The 17,803-nt window shown below is 41.2% G+C and overlaps 2 protein-coding genes across 3 annotated transcripts; both read right to left on the bottom strand.

Moving 5' to 3' along the window:
• Positions 1 to 6,329: 6,329 nt before the first annotated feature.
• Positions 6,330 to 9,215, bottom strand: LOC144043586 (keratin, type I cytoskeletal 13-like). The gene is made up of 8 exons (XM_077557384.1): positions 9,115 to 9,215; positions 8,603 to 9,049; positions 8,121 to 8,203; positions 7,803 to 7,959; positions 7,533 to 7,694; positions 7,342 to 7,458; positions 6,549 to 6,769; positions 6,330 to 6,470 (listed from the first exon to the last, which is right to left on the bottom strand). Exons 1-8 carry the CDS (start codon positions 9,184 to 9,186, stop codon positions 6,401 to 6,403), a joined length of 1,329 nt encoding a protein of 442 aa, XP_077413510.1. The 5' UTR covers positions 9,187 to 9,215; the 3' UTR covers positions 6,330 to 6,400.
• Positions 9,216 to 9,294: 79 nt separating this feature from the next.
• LOC144043591 (keratin, type I cytoskeletal 50 kDa-like) lies at positions 9,295 to 12,190 on the bottom strand. Of its 2 annotated transcripts, XM_077557391.1 has the most exons (8): positions 11,624 to 12,190; positions 11,276 to 11,358; positions 11,040 to 11,196; positions 10,478 to 10,639; positions 10,002 to 10,127; positions 9,707 to 9,927; positions 9,494 to 9,618; positions 9,295 to 9,370 (listed from the first exon to the last, which is right to left on the bottom strand). In XM_077557391.1, exons 1-7 carry the CDS (start codon positions 11,990 to 11,992, stop codon positions 9,528 to 9,530), a joined length of 1,209 nt encoding a protein of 402 aa, XP_077413517.1. In that variant the 5' UTR covers positions 11,993 to 12,190; the 3' UTR covers positions 9,295 to 9,370; positions 9,494 to 9,527. The 2 variants fall into 2 exon arrangements, with proteins under 2 accessions (XP_077413517.1, XP_077413516.1); XM_077557390.1 differs by lacking the exon at positions 9,295 to 9,370 and having other exon boundaries at positions 9,414 to 9,618.
• Positions 12,191 to 17,803: the final 5,613 nt, after the last annotated feature.

Here is a 17,803-nt window from a genome sequence, read left to right as displayed (position 1 = left end):
GTATGAAACTCTTTTAAATGTATGAATGCGCACTAATTGTGATAGTGGTTGGGTCTCACCGTTGTAAAATGTGGTGTGTTTGTGGAATTTGATCGTGTAAACAGCGCCAGACGCTGATTACCTCCGTGAAAAACACTTCTATAAGTTTCTTCGAATGGAAGAAAAGTTAGACGGTGTGGGGTCGTGAGCCAAATGTTGGGTTGTGCTAGAATGTTAGCGTTGGATAGCTCTGTGAAAGTTGCGCGGATGACGGTGTTAAGTGATTTTGAGAATGAGGAGGCTGATGCTAAGCTAGCGGCTCTGCCAGTGTACAGTTGCCATGCACGGGAGATTAGTTTTTGGTAAGATGCTACCGTGCGAATCTGTTTTTAAGGCTAAGGATGAGTTAGCTGCGGGCAGCCGCATCTGTTAAGAAATTGGAACATAAATTGGATGAAGTATTGACTGTGAAAGATGACCCGCGGGGAAAATTTGAACCAAGCGAGAGCTCTTGGCTTAGAAATGAATTGTTGAGTGTACACGTTTGTTTGTTTGTTAAGCTCCATGATGTGTTGTGGCCACGCGGTTTTTCGTTGTTTGTCTTACAATGTGCGCGACGTGTCTGTGTCGCAGCCGTAACGTTGCGATGGATTGTGCGCGAATAAGTCGACATTTGAGCTATAAGTACGTGGTGAAGTTATTATTAGACGAATAAACGGTGTATTTTACAAATGAGTGCGCACTTCGGAGAGGTTTGTGTTCGTCTGTGGTTCAACAACTGAGACGCCACTGAATTAAGTTGAGGAGTTTGTGTTGTGTGTGAGTGTGTTCTGGGTCTAGTTTGGTGAGTTGAAACTGTGAATATGTGAAGCATGTGTGAATTGTGAGTTTAAAGGGGGGATTTGATTTCTTCTTGTTTTTGTGTTTTTTCTCCTCAATGCCTTTATGACAAGGGAGAGGAAACTGAAGTTAAGTGAAAGAAGGACTGAGTTTGTTGGAAGGCAGGTATTTTGTGTCTCCAAAAATGAGTGAGATAAGATAGGATGTATATGAATGGCGTTTTGTAGGAAGAGGAAAAGAGTAGATTTCAATGGAAAAGAGGTGGAAAAAATTTCCTCTCTCTCCAGTTTCTTTGTCCTCAAAAAAAGGGTGAAAAAGAATGGTAGCAGGAAATCTGCATATTTTGAAAGGATGGGGGCCGTGAGCTGCTGTTTTAAGAAGGTGGTGATTTGTACTGTTGTCTGTTAAAATTAAATTAAACTAGATAAAAAAGGACAGGGGGGTGTGATAAGTTTAGTCCTCTCTCCCATTGTCTCCATTTGGGAGACTTGTAGTCTGTTGTGTGTGTGAATAGCAGGGGTCTTCTAATGCTAATCTGTTAAAATCAAATTGTTCCTGTTATGCGGAAGGATATAGAGGTCTAGGTGTTAACTACAGGCCACTATCATATTATTTTTAAAATCAGATCCGTGTTTTTTATAGTTGAATGAGTAATAAAACCAAATTTTAATATAGTTGAATAAGTAATAAAACCAAATTTTAATTGAAATAGACTTTTCATTTTTGATTTTTTGATTTCCCCTGCATCTCTGATAACTTATTCGTAGGTATGAAAATTATTTAACCTTTGTCCTTATCTGAGTCCCATTCTAGAAGTCTGAGGAGCCCTGAAATTCGAAAGGACTTCCATCCAAGTGGCCAGGGTGACTGACAGCTGTCACATTTTTTTTTAATTTGAGGTAACACGTAATGAAGATGTCTATGGTAGACATATGCGTAAATATAGTACTACTACTTGCTATAGTGTAGTGATCAAATTCAAATAAAACCACAAAATAAATAAATGAATAAATTAAAAATAGTTTGAAAAACAAAAGATTTTGGGGGAATTTTTTATTTATTTTTTCTCTTGCTATGACAACAAGCAGTGTTCTCTTGCTATGATCTCATCTCCCTCTGTCTGTTCCGAGTGTATAAATGTTTCAGGCAGGTTCAATCTTTGACTGAAAGGTGTTTCACTTGGGTGACTCAACCAAAAAGTGCTGGAAATGGAATGGACAGCATTCTCCTGCTATGCTTGATGTTCAGAGTGGAAGGCGAACTGAACAATGGTCACTTTCGGGGGGGAAGTGACCACACGGACTGCAAAAAGGATGGTACACTGTAAATCCGCTCGTCCTGTGACTGTTCAATGACTCTTATGCATTGTTTGAGCATAATGTCCAGCAACTTTTTGAGCAGACAGGATTATCATCGATTCTGCCATGATGAACTTTTCCTGAGAACTCCAGTGCACAAGGCCCAGTGCCCGCTTTGAACTTTGCCCTGCATAAACTGCTATCGACAAGGACAGGAAGGAATATGAACTACAGTTGTGGACTCAAAGTTCTGGAATCATCTGAGTTTGGTGCCTGAGGTCGTATGTTGTATTCTGTTTGTAGACATTTGCACTCTGTACTATGTCAGAAAGGAGATGTGATCTATAGCAACGCAGTTTCGGAAATTGAGAACAGCTTATGTGAATTAGGGTAGTATAAAATTTATTTTAATCTTTAAATACTATATTTTCCGTTGTTTGATGCTTGTTGAATTTGGCCTTCTATTTTTTTTTCCCATTTCTCTTTTATAACTTTGGCTTCTCAGAGTGGACTCAGATATGGAACATTTACGGCGAATTTGCTGGTTAAATTTTTAATTTTGATTAAGCTCAACAGCACTGATCTTTGGATTCCACGGGGAATGCACAAAGGCAAAGTTCCCTGCTGTGTTTTTACAAGCCCCCACTACTCTGTAGAAGAGGTGAGGTTAGTTAGCATTTTAAGAATACTTTTTGGTTGGTTTAAAGTAGGGATTTTGTTTTGTTTTTCTGATTATAACTCGTTTCTTTTACTAGTTGAGATGGCAGATATTTGGAAGATTTGTGACCTGCAATAGATTAATGGGGTTGTTAAAAATAAATAAATAAATTAATTAATTAATTCTTCTCTTCCTGACCCTAAAAGTCCTCCGCTGCAATATCTTAATTTACATCTGCTTAAGTTGATTGTTTTTCTCACTTTTAAGTTACCTGAACAGGATTCAAATTTACATTACAAACTCTTGCCTCAAAGGCTTTTGTTTTATGGCTCATGGCTAGCTCAGCTGGAGATCTTTTTATAGTTCTGGTGTTGGCCAAATTGTCACAATTTGGTTGTTTTTTTTAATCTACAGGACACAAGGTGTCTGTTTTTCCTCTTTGAAGCAGCAATTTGGAAGCGGCTGCAGTTTTCACATTCAGGTCTGAAATGATCAAAATTGATCTTTATCAGATGGGGGAATGATTGGTCTGTCTGAGTTTGTTGAAAAGGAAGTCTGATGTGAGAATGATTGGTCTGTCTGATGTGAGAATGAAGTTTGGTGTGAGGAATTTACAGGCGAAGAATGGAGCGGCGAAAAGAGGATTTGACTTGGAGAAAAGTAAGTTCTACAAAGATGACAAAAGACGACCCTTATAGCAGAAATACGGTAAGTATGTTCCATCTCAGAAACGATTGAAAAGTATAATTTCTAGAGCCCATGGAATATGCCATTTAGGTGTGGAAGGAACATTGACACACCTGGGTGACATTTATTCATGAGACAAGTTGTTAAAAATGAACTGCAGTGTTTATTTAAGGTATGAGTATAAATCTCTTCTCAGACTGTTCATGGCCCGGCCGGACATGAATAGTTCTGAGTTAAGATGATGTTGTTTTTAAATGATTTACACTGCTATAATAAGAAACCAGCATTAAAAATACAGAAATTTGATGTACGACAAAGAGCACATTTATGCTAAAATCTACAACAGTAAATATCATGGTAAAATATTTGATTCATCATTATCTACCATCATAAGGGTTTCCTAGGAAGATTGGATCAGACAAACCCACTTGAAAAAACAAAACTTCATAAGATATAGAAAAGGCATTGAGATTAAAACATATTTGATTTAGTATATTATCTCTGATCTCAAGGACATTAAAGAAAAATAGAAATATTAAACAATTGGCCTCATAAAGTTTCAATGGCAACAAGACTTTCATTATTATGCCATTGAATGTACAAATGTCATTAAACGGATTCTGTTTGAATGCCACAACAAAAATAACTTTTTCCGTGTCCAACAGCATGTTTCAGGACCTACAGAACTTAAACAATTAACATTTGCTAAAAAACCAGGTGCTCTTTTCAAAGTAAAGAATGAAGACTATGTATGTTATGAGTGACTAAATGAAAATGATTTTGCACACAGATTGGTTTGCTGATCATAATAGTGGGAGCCACACGAGGTCCCAGGCTCTTCAATCACATCAATTGAAACCGACTGAGGGGGTTGACTAAGCTGCTGATCTGCGTCCACACCAATTGGAGCCATCTAACGGATCCCACCACACCCGGTTCCAGTGTCTACCTGACAAGCTGCCCAAGGACGCGGAGGAAAGAAGATTCATTGGAGTGCCTTTTCCCTGGGCACGGATTGACACAGTTGGAAAAGCTGATCAAGTGTCAATCTGCTGTTTGAAAGGGGGAAATCACTCAAATCCCCTTTTCATCAATTCACAAGGATTGAGTCACACTGGGAATGAAGTCCCGTGACCTTTCCTGCGATCTCTGGCAGTGAGCCAGGTTCAGAAAGAGGCTGACAAACGCCTCTTTTTAAAAAAATTTGACCAACTGTCGAACGCACTTTTCATTCAACAAGACCTTCATCAGGAGATGGCTTCGAGGGACGGACACATCTGCTATTGCGTCGTGACACTTAACCACATCACATAGTGTTATGCCTCACATTTATTATGCCCCTTCCACCGAATTTTTTAATGAATCAAACTGAATTCTGACTGCTAAGCCCCTCTATCTTTCTCTCTCTCTCTCACCTGCTATTCTTATTTTCTGAACTCCACACATAAACATTGCTTCATTTTTGCGACGATCAAGATTCGCGCTGGACTTTCTCTCTAGACTATTGTGGGATTAAATGTCCGTTTTTTGAACTTATAGAAGTTCAATGGTAGGACTGAAGACATTTAATATTTTCAATTTGATGTTTTACTGTTTTCGAGTTTACTTATAGGCATATCAATGTGATATAATCATGAGTGTTTAAAATAATACAGTGGAGTAATGATTTTGTGAACTTTATTTTATCCTCTCACCCTCAAAGCTATCGAAGATAGGAATGTGCATGATGTTATTTAGAGCCTTTTGGCATTGGAGTCTAAAAGTCTGGGGTTAGATCCTAATTGCATTTGTTCCCCCAGTCAAGAAGGGGAACTGTATGTAAATGTCTGTTTACTAATAAGATTACACCTTTGGCCAACCTGGAATCAACATGTCTGTATGTAAACGTCTGCTTACTAACAACATTACACATTTGTTCACTAGGAGATGACATGTCTGCCCTTTGTTCAATCAAGAGCCGGGAGGAGGAACCTTTTATCTTTTTTATATAAATGAGTCGATGTTCTGTAAATTGTCACACACTTGAGGTCATCACGTTGCATTCTGATGTGGTGTCCTGACTGTGTCTTTAGAGGCCTCTAAATAAATTCTTGCAAGAAAACTTCTTCATCAGATCCTGAATACAATTATTTTGGACACGCAAAGATTACACTCAATAAGTAATCGATATATTCCTTCAGTAGCATGGCCGTAAGCCGAGAAAAAGAAAACAGTTGACTCTTTTAAAGGTTACACTCGTCTAAACTTGGGACAGAAAAACATTTTGACTGCATGTTCAGCTCTCATCCTGTCAGTTTAGTGTGCAGCTGTCTGCTAGCAAGTAGCTAGTGTACTTGAGGTATTCTGTGAAAGTTAATTTTTTTGCTTGTCTTTACTGTATGTGCCCTGCCACTGACTTACAACCAGTCCATGGTGTACGCTACCTTTTGCCAGAAGCCCGGCTGGTAATAGATGCCTGCCAGCATCCCTAATGAGAAAAGCACTCTAGAAGAAGGATTGATAGACTGACACAGGAAATAGTTTGCTATTTTAAAAAAATGAGCAAATGCCTTTCTCTTTTAGTTTGTATTGTGGGTTGAAGGTGGTCATCACATGTGTGCCACAGTCAGAAGTTCTGCATTTGAATCTCTCCATGTGGACTTTGCAGGTTCTCCATGAAACCTAGCTTAGCCTCATGGAAGACTCTCACTTGTCCAGTGTTGTTTATTTGTGTCTGTCATGGAATTAACTGATGACCCCCACCCCTTGCTAACGTCACACCCACCTTTGTTTGACCCTGACAGAAGAAGCACTCAAAAATGAATGAACAGTGGATGGATGGTGAGTGTATGATGTACAGATTGTGTGAGGTCAATGAAAGCCACCAATGGCGTCAGACTTCCTTTATTGAAGGAGGGGTCTTAAAGAGGAAGTGTTGTGTCGACGCTCTTCCTGCTCCTTATCTGCTGCTTCTGCTGTGGACCTCCTGCACGATGACGACCCGAGAGTTCTTGCTGCTGCTGGTGCTGCTGCACAATACAAACAGAAAGCAGGATTTCAGTTCGCCTCTTGGTTGGGATTTCACAATGGTTTCGCAAGTTGGTCACCTGGCGCCTTCTCCGTCCATCAGGCGGCGGTACTCTGCGATCTCGATTTCCAGCCGAGTCTTGATGTCCAGAAGCTCAGCGAACAAGATCTTCTGGTTCTCTATGTCAGCTCTGAGCTGCCCCAGCTGCTCTTCAAAGATCACCACCTGCCTCTGGTAGCCTTGCAACATGTTGCTGTAGCGAGCTTGTGTTTCGGCCAACGTTGCCTCCAGAACCGCTTTCTGGCAGCCCAACCATTTGGAGCAAAGTTAGACAAAGAAAAAATGGACCAGATGGTCGACTGCAATGAAATCTGTCATCTCATTGTACAAACAAACGTTCAAGGTAATCCTTCTCAATTTTTGTGTCATCAAACTGGTTTTTTTTTCAATGTCTGAACAATTCTGTCATTAACCTCAGATCGGATCACTAGACTCGAACCATAGCCAAATGAGGCCCTGTCAGGGGAGACTGTTACATTGTCACGATTCCAATGTTTAGGACTTTTTTTTTTGGTGGGAAGTAGTCCTGTTCTGTATCTAAAGGAGCCAGACTCTGGAATTGGTTTCCCTATGAGTTGAGGTTGGAGACTGACAATAACACCTTTAGCAAGGACTTAAAAAAATGCCACATCTGGACAGAATTGTTCGTGTAAAGATTTAAATGTTTGATTTCGAGTTTCCTACTCTAATATTAATTTCAAATAATGACTACTGTAATTATTCATGTGTTCAGAATTAGCGCTTGTGGTAAAACAATTAAAGCATTCCTGGTTTGTCCAACGTTTTTGTGACATGCCCTACTGAGGGTTCACCTGGCTAAGCTCCGCCTGCAGTTGGATCTGCAGGCTCTGGAGAGTTCTTCGCAATTCGCTCAGCTCGCTCTTGGTCGTCTGCAGATTTACGGTCACTTCCTTGTTGAGCTCGGCCATCTGGACAGAGGCTCATTTTAGTCCATGTAGACATGCTTTCTTTCAGCTAGCCAGTCAAGAGCTTTCACACTCACCTTGGCCTGGAACCAGTTGTCCAAGTCTCTGTGGTTTTTGGCAGCAAGGTTTTCGTAATAATCTCGGATTCCGGCCAAGACGGTGGAGAGATCCTGCTGAGGGGCGGCATCTAACTCCACGTTGATCTGTCCTGTCATCTGGGACCGCAGGGCGATGAGGTCCTATGGGCGGCAGAGGTGATTGGAAGAACTTCCTGTGTAGCCTTCAATGAATGTTACAGGGACTTCCTGCATAGCCTTCAATTCAATATCTACTGAGGCTGCTTTCACCTCATCATGGTTCCTCTTCATGTAGATGAGTTCCTCCTTCAGACCCTCCACCTGCATCTCCAAGTCAGCACGACTCATTGTCAGTTCATCCAGAACCCGCTTCAGACCAGCCGCATCGGCCTCCACCGCCTGGCGCATACCCAACTCGTGCTCGTACCTGGACACCATCATAGCGTTCTCAGATTTTGGACTAGATGTTGGATGATTGTCAGTCATCTACATCATGGTCATCTGAAAAAATGGGATGCGGGCAACTGGACTCTGCATTTTTAACATTTTGGACCAGAGTTTCTTCAGGCCTTTTGAGGCATCACTCACTTGATGCGGAAGTCGTCTGAGGCCAGCTTGGCATTGTCGATGGCAAGAACCAGGGCAGCATTGGCACGGGCGCCATTTTGGATCTGAGTGATGACAGGCAATGACAAATGTTTTTTCATCAAAATAAAATTCCAGCTGAGAAAGGAAAGACCCCCTATACTGCCTGCTTTGAACAGGGCTGTCTTGAAAGTGTGTGTGTGTGGGGGGGTGCAGTTATTCTTGATCAATGACTTTTTTATACCAAAGCAAGGCTCTGACATTTTATAAAGAATACTAGAATTTTTTTGTTTAAGTGGATAATATGTCTCCTGATGGTAAATTAAGTGGTGAGATTGTTTAGTTTCACCGTAGTTAGATCAAATATGCACTGGCAATAAACACAAAGATTCAAAGAGTAGATAGCTTTATCAAAATACAGGATTTTTGTCCTGAGTTGACTCTATTGAAAAAAAGCATTAGCTGTCGTGCTAAGTTGACCTCACCCCTTCCTGCAGATCTCTGATTCGCACGTAAAAGGCGGTCCAGTCGTGATCCTGCGGACCGGTTTTGCTTGCCAGGAAGTTCCTGATCTTCAGCTCCAGGTCTGCGTTGGCCGCCTCCAGCTTGCGCACCTTGTTCAGATAGTTTGCCAGCCTGTCGTTCAGGTTCTGCATGGTGAACTTCTCGTTGGCCGAGATGTCGATGCCGTTGGCCAAGTTGAAGCCGCCTATGCCAGCCATTGACGAGCTGACATTGGAGATGCGGACCCCGGAACCGCCTGCGCCGCCGTACACGCTGCCACCTCCAAAGCTGACTTTGGAGATGTGGCCCCCGGAACTTCCTCCGCTGCCATACATGCTGCCGGCACTCATGCCGCCGGCGCCCAAGCTGCTCATGCGGGACGATGAGATGCGGCTGGAGAATGAGGCCATGTTGAAGAGACTGAAGACCTGCTGGGAGCATAGCGCCTTTTAAACAATTGATGGTGGGGTGGGGCAGGCGGGCGGAGCCACACCTTGCTGCTGGAATGAACAACATCCTGGATGGGTTGCAGTATCTCGAGGCCTAGAAAACGCCCAGATGCCATCCAGAAGCGCTGGTATGTTCCCACCTCATGCCCTAGGTGACAGCTACTACCTCCACCACACTTGTGAGGTGCCCCCAGGCTGTTTGACTCCAAAATGTTGACTGGTTTTGCTGGTCTAACAAGTACAAGTAATGAGACGAGATGCCTGGAATGACCACCACCAGCAACTTTCCCATCAGCTACACTGTGAAATCATTACAATAATCTGGTTATTTGTTTGTTTATTTGTTCCAGGTTACATAGATGTTAAACGATCAATATAAATGTTTGTGTTGAGCCCCCCCAAAAAATCACATCAGTTCGTTACATTTTTTTTTATTGTGATACACAGTGGTGACATATCATTCAGATTCAGAGCTGTCATCTTCGTTGTCGTCTGAGGTATTCTTGGCGATGGTGACCAGACTGTGGACGCAGCTGGCTTCTGACAAACTGCCGGAAGTCACATGACAAAGATGATTCATTTATTTTATTTTATTTTGTATTTTTGGCATCTTTGTGTGACCATTGCTCCTCCCACCTCATCATCTCGCCGTCAATCAGGCGGCGGTACTCTGCAATCTCCAGCTCCAGCCGGGTCTTGATGTCCAGAAGCTCAGCAAACTGGACCCTCTGTTTCTCCACTTCAGCCCTGAGCTGAGCCAGTTGCTCCTCCAAGGCTTCCACCTGTCTTTGATAGCCTAGCAACATGGCGGCGTATCGAGATTGTGTCTCGGCCAGCATTCCCTCCAAAGCCGCTTTCTGACAGCACAACCAATTGGAGTAAAATTAGAAGCAAAAAAGATGAGATGAACATGAAGTCTGCTGAAAGTCACCTGACTGAGCTCCGCCTGCAGTTGAATTTGCAGATCCTGGAGAGTTCTTCGCACTTCGGTCATCTCACTTTTGGACGTCTGGAGGGTCTCTGTGCTTGTCGTAACTTCCTTGTTGAGCTCAGTTGTCTGGATGTTGGATGGGTTTAGTAGTAGAAGAAGAAGAATTATCTTTGCTGTCATCATCTAAAGTGAACGCAAACACACTCAAGCAGCAGTTCAGGATATCGGTGACTTGCTCAGGGACACCACTGCCTTGAGTCTGTAGGATGGTTGGGATCAAGGGTCCATTGCTGTACCCTCTCCAGCTCGACCTGCCCACCCCTGATGAAGCTGACCACGTTCTGTGCCTTGAACCGGGATCCCCACAGTGACATGTGGCAATCTTAACCACTTGTCCATGGCTTCCCTCAAGTAAAGGTCTTGTAAATGTAGACATTTTGGCTTTGAGCAAGCCAGTGAAGAGATTTCACACTCACCTTGGCCTCGAACCATTTGTCCAGGTCTGTGCGATTCTTGGAGACGGCATTCTCGTAATGTTGTCGGATTTCAGCCAAGACGGTGGAGAGATCCTGCTGAGGGGCCGCGTTCAACTCCACGTTGACCTGACCGTTCATCTGCGACTGCATGTCGGCGAGGTCCTGTGGGCGACAGACGCGGTTAGAAGGACTTTCTGTGTAGACTTCAATGACTATCAGAAGGATTTCTTTTGTAGCCCTAAATCAGGCTTCCGCGCTCCTGGTCCTCGGGAGTCCTGCGGGTTTTAGATGTTCCGGTCCTCCAACACTGCTGATTCTAAAGACCAGGATCGTTATCAAGCTTCTACAGAGCTTGCTGATAAGCTGATTATATGAATCAGCAGTGTTGGAGGACGGAAACATCCAAAAACCTGCAGGACTCCGGCCATCAAGGACCAGGAGTGAGGAAGCCTGCCCTAAATGAATGTCAGGTCTTTTTGCGTCTGCCTACAAACTAGACTTCCTATGTTGACTTCAAGGACTTCCTGTTTTGCCTTCAATACTTTGCTGAGGCTGGTCTCACCTCCTCGTGGTTCATCTTCAGGTGGATCAGTTCCTCTTTCAGACCCTCCACCTGCATCGCCAAGTCGGAACGACTCAGCGTCAACTCATCCAGAATCCGCTTCAGGCCCACCAGATCGGCGTCCACTGCCTGGCGCATAGCCATCTCGTTGTTGTACCTCAAGCATCAACAAATGCGGTGTAAATACTGAAATGGTTCGTTGAGTGGAATTGAGATGATTGACATGTTGGACTCACTTAAGCTTGAAGTCGTTCGCCGCCAATTTGGCGTTATCGATGTCCAGTTGGAGAGATGCGTTTGTGCGAGTGGCGTCGAGGATCTAAAGTAGGATATTTACAAAAGGGATTACAAAATATTTGTCAGAGAAAGCAAAAGCACTCACTCTCTTCACTCAAGTAAAGTTGTCATCTGGGGTAATTCATAAAAGTAATGGGCCTATTTTGTCAGTGGTATGAAGTACAAATATTTTATATTTTTTAAGTATTTCTACTTGGCTTCTTCCCACCACCTCGGTGTCGCGTCTGGTTTTTCAGTGGATCAAAATGGTGGCGGCTGACCACAATTTGCGCGTGTGACACGCTAACCTGCTCCTGAAGGTCTCTGATTGGCCCGTTGTAGGCGCTCCAGTCTCGGTTCTCCGGCGTACTGGCGTTCTCGAGGAAGTTCCTGATCTTCAGCTCCAGACCTCCATTGGCCGCCTCCAGTTTGCGCACCTTCTCCAGATAGGTCGCCAAGCGACCATTCAGGTTCTGCATGGCCCCCTTCTTGTTGTCGGGCACGTCCAGGGCGTCCGCCAAATCAAAGGCTGCACCAGCAGAGGAGAAATACGCAGGGGCGGCCACGCTGGAGATGCGGACCCCTCGGCCCCCGGCCCCAGCGTACACTATGGGGGCCCGCCGGGCGCTGATACGGCTTCCAGTTGAGAAGGCAAGAGAGCCAGCGAGAGATGCCATGGCTAGCAGACGGCGAATCTGGATGTGCCGCAAGGAACGGAAGCCTCCTTTTATCCCGCTGTGAGTGAGAGAGGGTCTGCCCACCCTCAGGTGCTTTAGACCACCACTGGAATTTGAAGCATGTCTCACTTAAACATGCCCCTTCATGCCCGGCACATGCAGGATAATAAGCACAATTGTCATTGTTCTGGATCTGCTTTCAAGATGTGCTTTAACTGCAGGCTTTCAGATTGATTTTAAGGATATTTCAATCACATCATCCAGTTACATCATCTAGAAATCCAAATTTAAGCCCAAATTCGTGTCCATGGCACACATGGGATCATGAGCAGTTCCTTTCCTCTTCTTCTCGATGTGTCCATAGGGTGTTGTTCCATAATATTTGCCAAACTCTAATCTGGCCTTCCTGTTTTGAAGGGGCTCGCCATGTTCTCATCTTGTGGTGAACCCTCTGTATTCACTTTTGCTTTTCTTGTTGTATTTGGCCACCACTTGAAAACCCTTTTGAATCTAGCCAGCTGTTGTGAAAGGCTTTTTTCTTTACCATAGAGAATGTTTCCGTCGTCGTCCATGCTCTTCCGGATCTTTTGGTGTTGCTGAGCATGCTCACTGGTAGGTGCGTTCCAAAGCGTTGATTTGGTCAACCTAATCATTTTGCTACAAGATTGTCTTAGAGTTTTGCTAGATTGTCCAGACAAACAGTCTCCAGCTTGTTTGCTTGACTTGTTTTATGCTTCAGCCTAACGATGGCTTGCTTCACTCTTTGGATCTCATATTGACAATTTCCAAATGCAAAATGACACATTTGAAATGAACTCAAGACCTTCTAACTGCTCCCTTGTGAATGGGATCACGAAGAACACACACCTGGCCATTAAACAGCTGGGCAGCCATTTGTCCCATAACTTTCGCTCCCTTCAAAAATGGGAGACCCATGTTCAAACTGTTGTCATTGGTGCATCTTATTTGGATGGAAACTGACTCAGATCTTGTTTCTTTCATGTCAAATCTATTGTGGTTGTGTTTGAAGCCAAAAAGAAGACAATTGTGTCCATGTCCCAAGATTTATTTCGGGACCTGACCGTACATGCACTGTGTACATAAACACACACACACACACACACAGTACATACCTCCACACACACACATACACATTCATGTGCATATTCACACATACAAATGCATGCACACACCTACATGAAGAATTCATGTAGGTGTGACCATTTCTAGGTAACCTGTCAGTCACCTTTTCTCTGACCTTTTTTGTATAGTGTTCTGTCGTTTTTCCGCAGGGGTTAGGTAAATTAAAAAAAAACTGCAATAAATGAAATCCGCAAAGTAGTTAGCTTTATGTTTTAAATTTTTTATAAATTTTTTCAGGCTCTAAAACCCCTCACCATAGTTTTCTCATCGAGGCTGTTAAATTTTGTCACGTTTCTCTCTTGTTTAAACATTCTTTTTATTTTTATAAAATAGGTACATTACTGTAGAAAAAATGCATGCAAAATTGCACCAAAAAAAATCAGCGAAACAGCAAGGCTGCGAAAAGTGGACCGCGTTATAACGAGGGAACACTACATTCATCTAAAAAAATTTTTTTACATTGTACATTTTCTAACTTTATTCTCTTTCTTTTTATTCTTCTCATTTGGGACATTCCTATTACACTTAAGTGGATTCACTTTTTTGCTCATTTTTACTTTCAAGTTGTAACTTTCTTTGGACTTTTCTTGGTCCCCACCTAGACAAGAACTTTGATGTGTTTTCACGTTTGATGTGCCTTTCTTGTTTTGTGACTTTCTGATCCATTTCAGAATCAAGCATAAAAACATCATCAATCTTTTCTGCTTGAGGAGTCATGTTGATTGACACTTCCAGCCTCTCCCCCTTGCACTCAACCAGTTCCTCTTGAAAAAAAAACAATCATTAACATAAACATTAAGAAATCAACTTTAAATACTTCAAATAACATATATAAACACACACACACACATTTATATATATATATATTAGGGGTGTGACTTGCCTAGTACCTGGCGATTAGATTTGTATCGCGATTCATAGGTCACGATTCGATTTGATACCGATTAATCCCGATGCAAATCTATAAATTGATTGTTGTGATTTTTTTTTTACTTAAATTTAGAGAATACTGATCAGTAAACTTGTACATGTACACTGTAAGATTTCTATGAAAATGTTTTTATTTATCTGAAAATTCAGGCTTATAACTGAGCTACTGCATTTAACAAACAAGTTGCAGTCTGTTTCATGTTTGAACAGCACTGAAATAAAATATTAAGGCTTAATGTTCCATTAATATTACATTCTTCCATGCTTAATGTGTGAATCCTAACCCTAAGTAAGACGTTTTGTTGAATATTCCCATAAAAAATTGATTTTTAAAAATCGATTCAGCTGCATATCAAATCGATTCGAGAATTGCGCGCTGTAATATCGCGATATATAACCAAATCGATTTTTTTCTAACACCCCTAATATATATATATATATATATATATATATATATATACATATATATATATATATATACATATATATATATACATATATATATATATATATACGTATATATATATATATATATATATATACGTATATATATATATATATATATATATATATGTATATATATATATACATATATATATATATATATATATAAATATATATATATACGTATATATATATATGTATATATATATATGTATATATATATATGTATATATATACAGTATATACATATACATATATGTATATACTGTATATATGTATGTATATATATATGTATGTATATATATGTATATATATATGTATATACTGTATATACGTATACATATACATATATGTATATATATATATACAGTATATATGTATATATATATGTATGTATATATATATATATATGTATGTATATATATATATATATATATATATATATATATATGTATGTATATATATATATATGTATGTATATATATATATGTATATATATATGTATATATGTATATATATATGTATATATGTATATATATATATATATATATATACAGTATATATATATATGTATATATATATATATATATATATATATATATACAATATATATATACATGTGTGTGTTTATATATATTATGTATTTTTACATAACGGGCCTTGCAACATGTTGTCTTGTGCGGTTTGTGCGAGTATGTGAGAAAATTATTGTGTGTTTGAATCTTTGTTCTTCCTCTGGCACCCCAAACATGACTTATTATAAGACATAAATAAACCCATAAATATTTTATTGTTCGTGTATGAACGGACTTGTGGGTCATGTGATTGACAGGCGAGTCGTCCAAGGTGACCCCGCCCTCTCTCTCCTGAATCAGGATCAAACTTGTTTTGAGGAATGTGCGGTGATCAAGGTGTGCCGTTGTTATGGCGACGCTGTGTGTGCGCAAACCTGCTTCAGTCATTTTAGGAAACACACACCCACACATACGCGTGTTTGCGGTTTGTGTGTGCGTGGGTTAGCGTATTGCGGTGAAGTCGCAACAATGAGAATTAGCCGAGTGCAAGATCATCATTGTGTTCAAATGAGTGCCGCAATGCAACCGGCGCGCATGTTTATGTATTTACTTGTGTATTGTGTGCGCGTACAAGAACCTGTTCAAATGTGTGCATGTACAGTAGGCTATATGTATGTGTGCACAGGGTGTCAAAGTGGTGGGAGAGATTGGAATGGGGTGGCTGTTGACGTATATTACTGCATGATCAAAATGAATGGTCAGAGAGGTGGGGTGCTGCTCACGTAATATATTGCCGATACTTCATGATTTTTTATTTTTTTTTATCTATCTTTGAGTAAGAAAGCATTAGGCCCACTGGTCATTTTTGCTAGCCTCTTTTTTGGAAAAATAGTTGCTGAAAGCGTGGGAAAAGTCAATGAATATGGCAAAAATATGGCTAAGTTGTCATCACTACAGACACAAGTTCTTGTTCTTACCTCACTGGTACTAGCGTCCATACATGTGCACAGAAAAAGCACAACTTTCAAAATAAAAGCATCGCCTATTTGACGTTTTGAGTTTGACTTCATGTAAACACGTGTTTACATTCAGGTTAGTGAATTGGCCATATTATTTACATATCCCGATGTTCATTGTTAAAATACACTGTAAAATTATACCACATTTATGTACCTTTTAGGGAGTAGGCCTACTAAAGAAGATTTATGAAGGGAGTATTTCATTGCATATAAGTACTTTAGGTAACTGAATAATAACTAGTATTTTGAGTACTGTACATCGAGGAGTGTTGGAGGCCATATTTTGCTTGAACCGAATTGCGAGCAACAGTGCCACCCGGTGGCCAATCGTTTGTGTTTGTGGGTGGCCAATCGTTTGTGTTCATCACGTGATCTCGTGAGCGCGCATTCACTTGACTGCTGCAGGTGCGCTTGTTCGACAAGTTTGGACAGAAACGTTCTGTCAACTACTGTTTGTTGGATTTGTTATGACAGAACTTTGTTTATTGATGAGTAACCTTTGTGTCCAACCCACAACCCAAGATGGACTTGCACACGAGTGGGAAATGCGAAATTACAGTCCATCTTTACAAAATACCACATTAAACAGGTATCGTGCGAACGTAAACTTAGCGTCAGTCCGTTAAATAAAGGGCAGCAGAAGTGATGTGAATAAAGTTTCAAATATGAGCGTGTTCGGAAATACGCTCTGAAGTCCTTCCACTACACCAGGGGTGGCCAAGTTCGGTCCTCGAGAGCCACTATCCAGCCTGTTTGCCATGTCTCCCTCCTTCAGCGCAGCTAAATCTAATGATTAGCTCATCAGCAAGCTTTGCAGAAGCCTGATGACGATCCTGATCATGAATCAGGTGTGTTAGTGGAGAGAAACATGGAAAACAGGCAGGATAGTGGCTCTCGAGGACCGAACTTGGCCACCCCTGCACTACACTGAGAGTGCCTATGTTCGGAGAGGCAAAGTGCGTTTCGCAAATGGAGGAAAATGCTGTACCACACAGCTAGCTAATGTCGACATTAGCCAGGCTTAAAAACAACCTCCACCTTAAGAAAAACCCCAGACCTAGCGCCACTAAACCGCAAACTTCCCCCCAAAAAGTTAATGACTTATCCAACTTGAGAATTATTCACGGTACACGAATGGTGAATGACATTTCTATCCCCGCATAAGGCCACAACCCTTCGCATCTTGCCAGTAACGTTTCCATCTCCTACTGCCCGACGCACTGGCAGATGCACTGGCCCCAGTCGGAGAGCCTAGTGTGTGCACCACTGCACCGGTGTCGCCGCGTCGGTACCAGATGTGATAGGCCTGCCAGATCGTATCGGGGTCGCCTAACGAGCAAGTCATGCTACAGGATTCGGCTAGAAATTATCCAATTGATGACAAATATTGGATAGAAAATATTAAAGCTGTAATTTAAATAAAATGTACGGGCTGAAATTGCAGAAACATAAATAAACCTAAGAATATAAAAGCAAGATATATTGAATAAATAAAATAGATTGATTAAATGATAAATACACAAATTAATTGCCTGAGATGTGACAAATATTGTCAGTTTAAATTGCTAATGTGGTCCTATTATCATTAAAACTATTTTTGATGTATTGTGATTTGTGAACTGCTCAAAAAGAAACCAAACACGTCTGAATCGCGCATTTCGTTAGCACTGATGACGCTGCTGTACTGACGTCATCGGCAAACGCGACAGCGCTTCAATCTTTTTATTTTTTATTCTAAATAATTTTATTCCTAAATCTTT

The sequence above is a fragment of the Vanacampus margaritifer genome, chromosome 2, assembly GCF_051991255.1.
Source record: "Vanacampus margaritifer isolate UIUO_Vmar chromosome 2, RoL_Vmar_1.0, whole genome shotgun sequence".
Classification (NCBI taxonomy): Eukaryota; Metazoa; Chordata; class Actinopteri; order Syngnathiformes; family Syngnathidae; genus Vanacampus; species Vanacampus margaritifer.
The sequence above is the reverse complement of the archived record's forward strand: the minus strand, read 5'-3'. Positions and strand labels throughout refer to the sequence as shown.

Bases quoted from the DNA above. Each gene is read 5' to 3' on its own strand.
- LOC144043591 (XM_077557391.1), bottom strand. From the start codon at position 11,992: ATGGCATCTCTCGCTGGCTCTCTTGCCTTCTCAACTGGAAGCCGTATC. The intron at 10,640-11,039 runs GTGAGACCAGCC...TGTCGCCCACAG, and splicing joins TGAAGATGAACCACGAGGAG to GACCTCGCCGACATGCAGTC. The intron at 10,128-10,477 runs GTGAGTGTGAAA...TCCAACATCCAG, and splicing joins ACAAATGGTTCGAGGCCAAG to ACAACTGAGCTCAACAAGGA.
- LOC144043586 (XM_077557384.1), bottom strand. From the start codon at position 9,186: ATGGCATCTGGGCGTTTTCTAGGCCTCGAGATACTGCAACCCATCCAG. The intron at 7,459-7,532 runs GTGAGTGTGAAA...GCCTCTGTCCAG, and splicing joins ACAACTGGTTCCAGGCCAAG to ATGGCCGAGCTCAACAAGGA. The intron at 6,770-7,341 runs GTGAACCCTCAG...TTGGGCTGCCAG, and splicing joins TGCAGGCGGAGCTTAGCCAG to AAAGCGGTTCTGGAGGCAAC.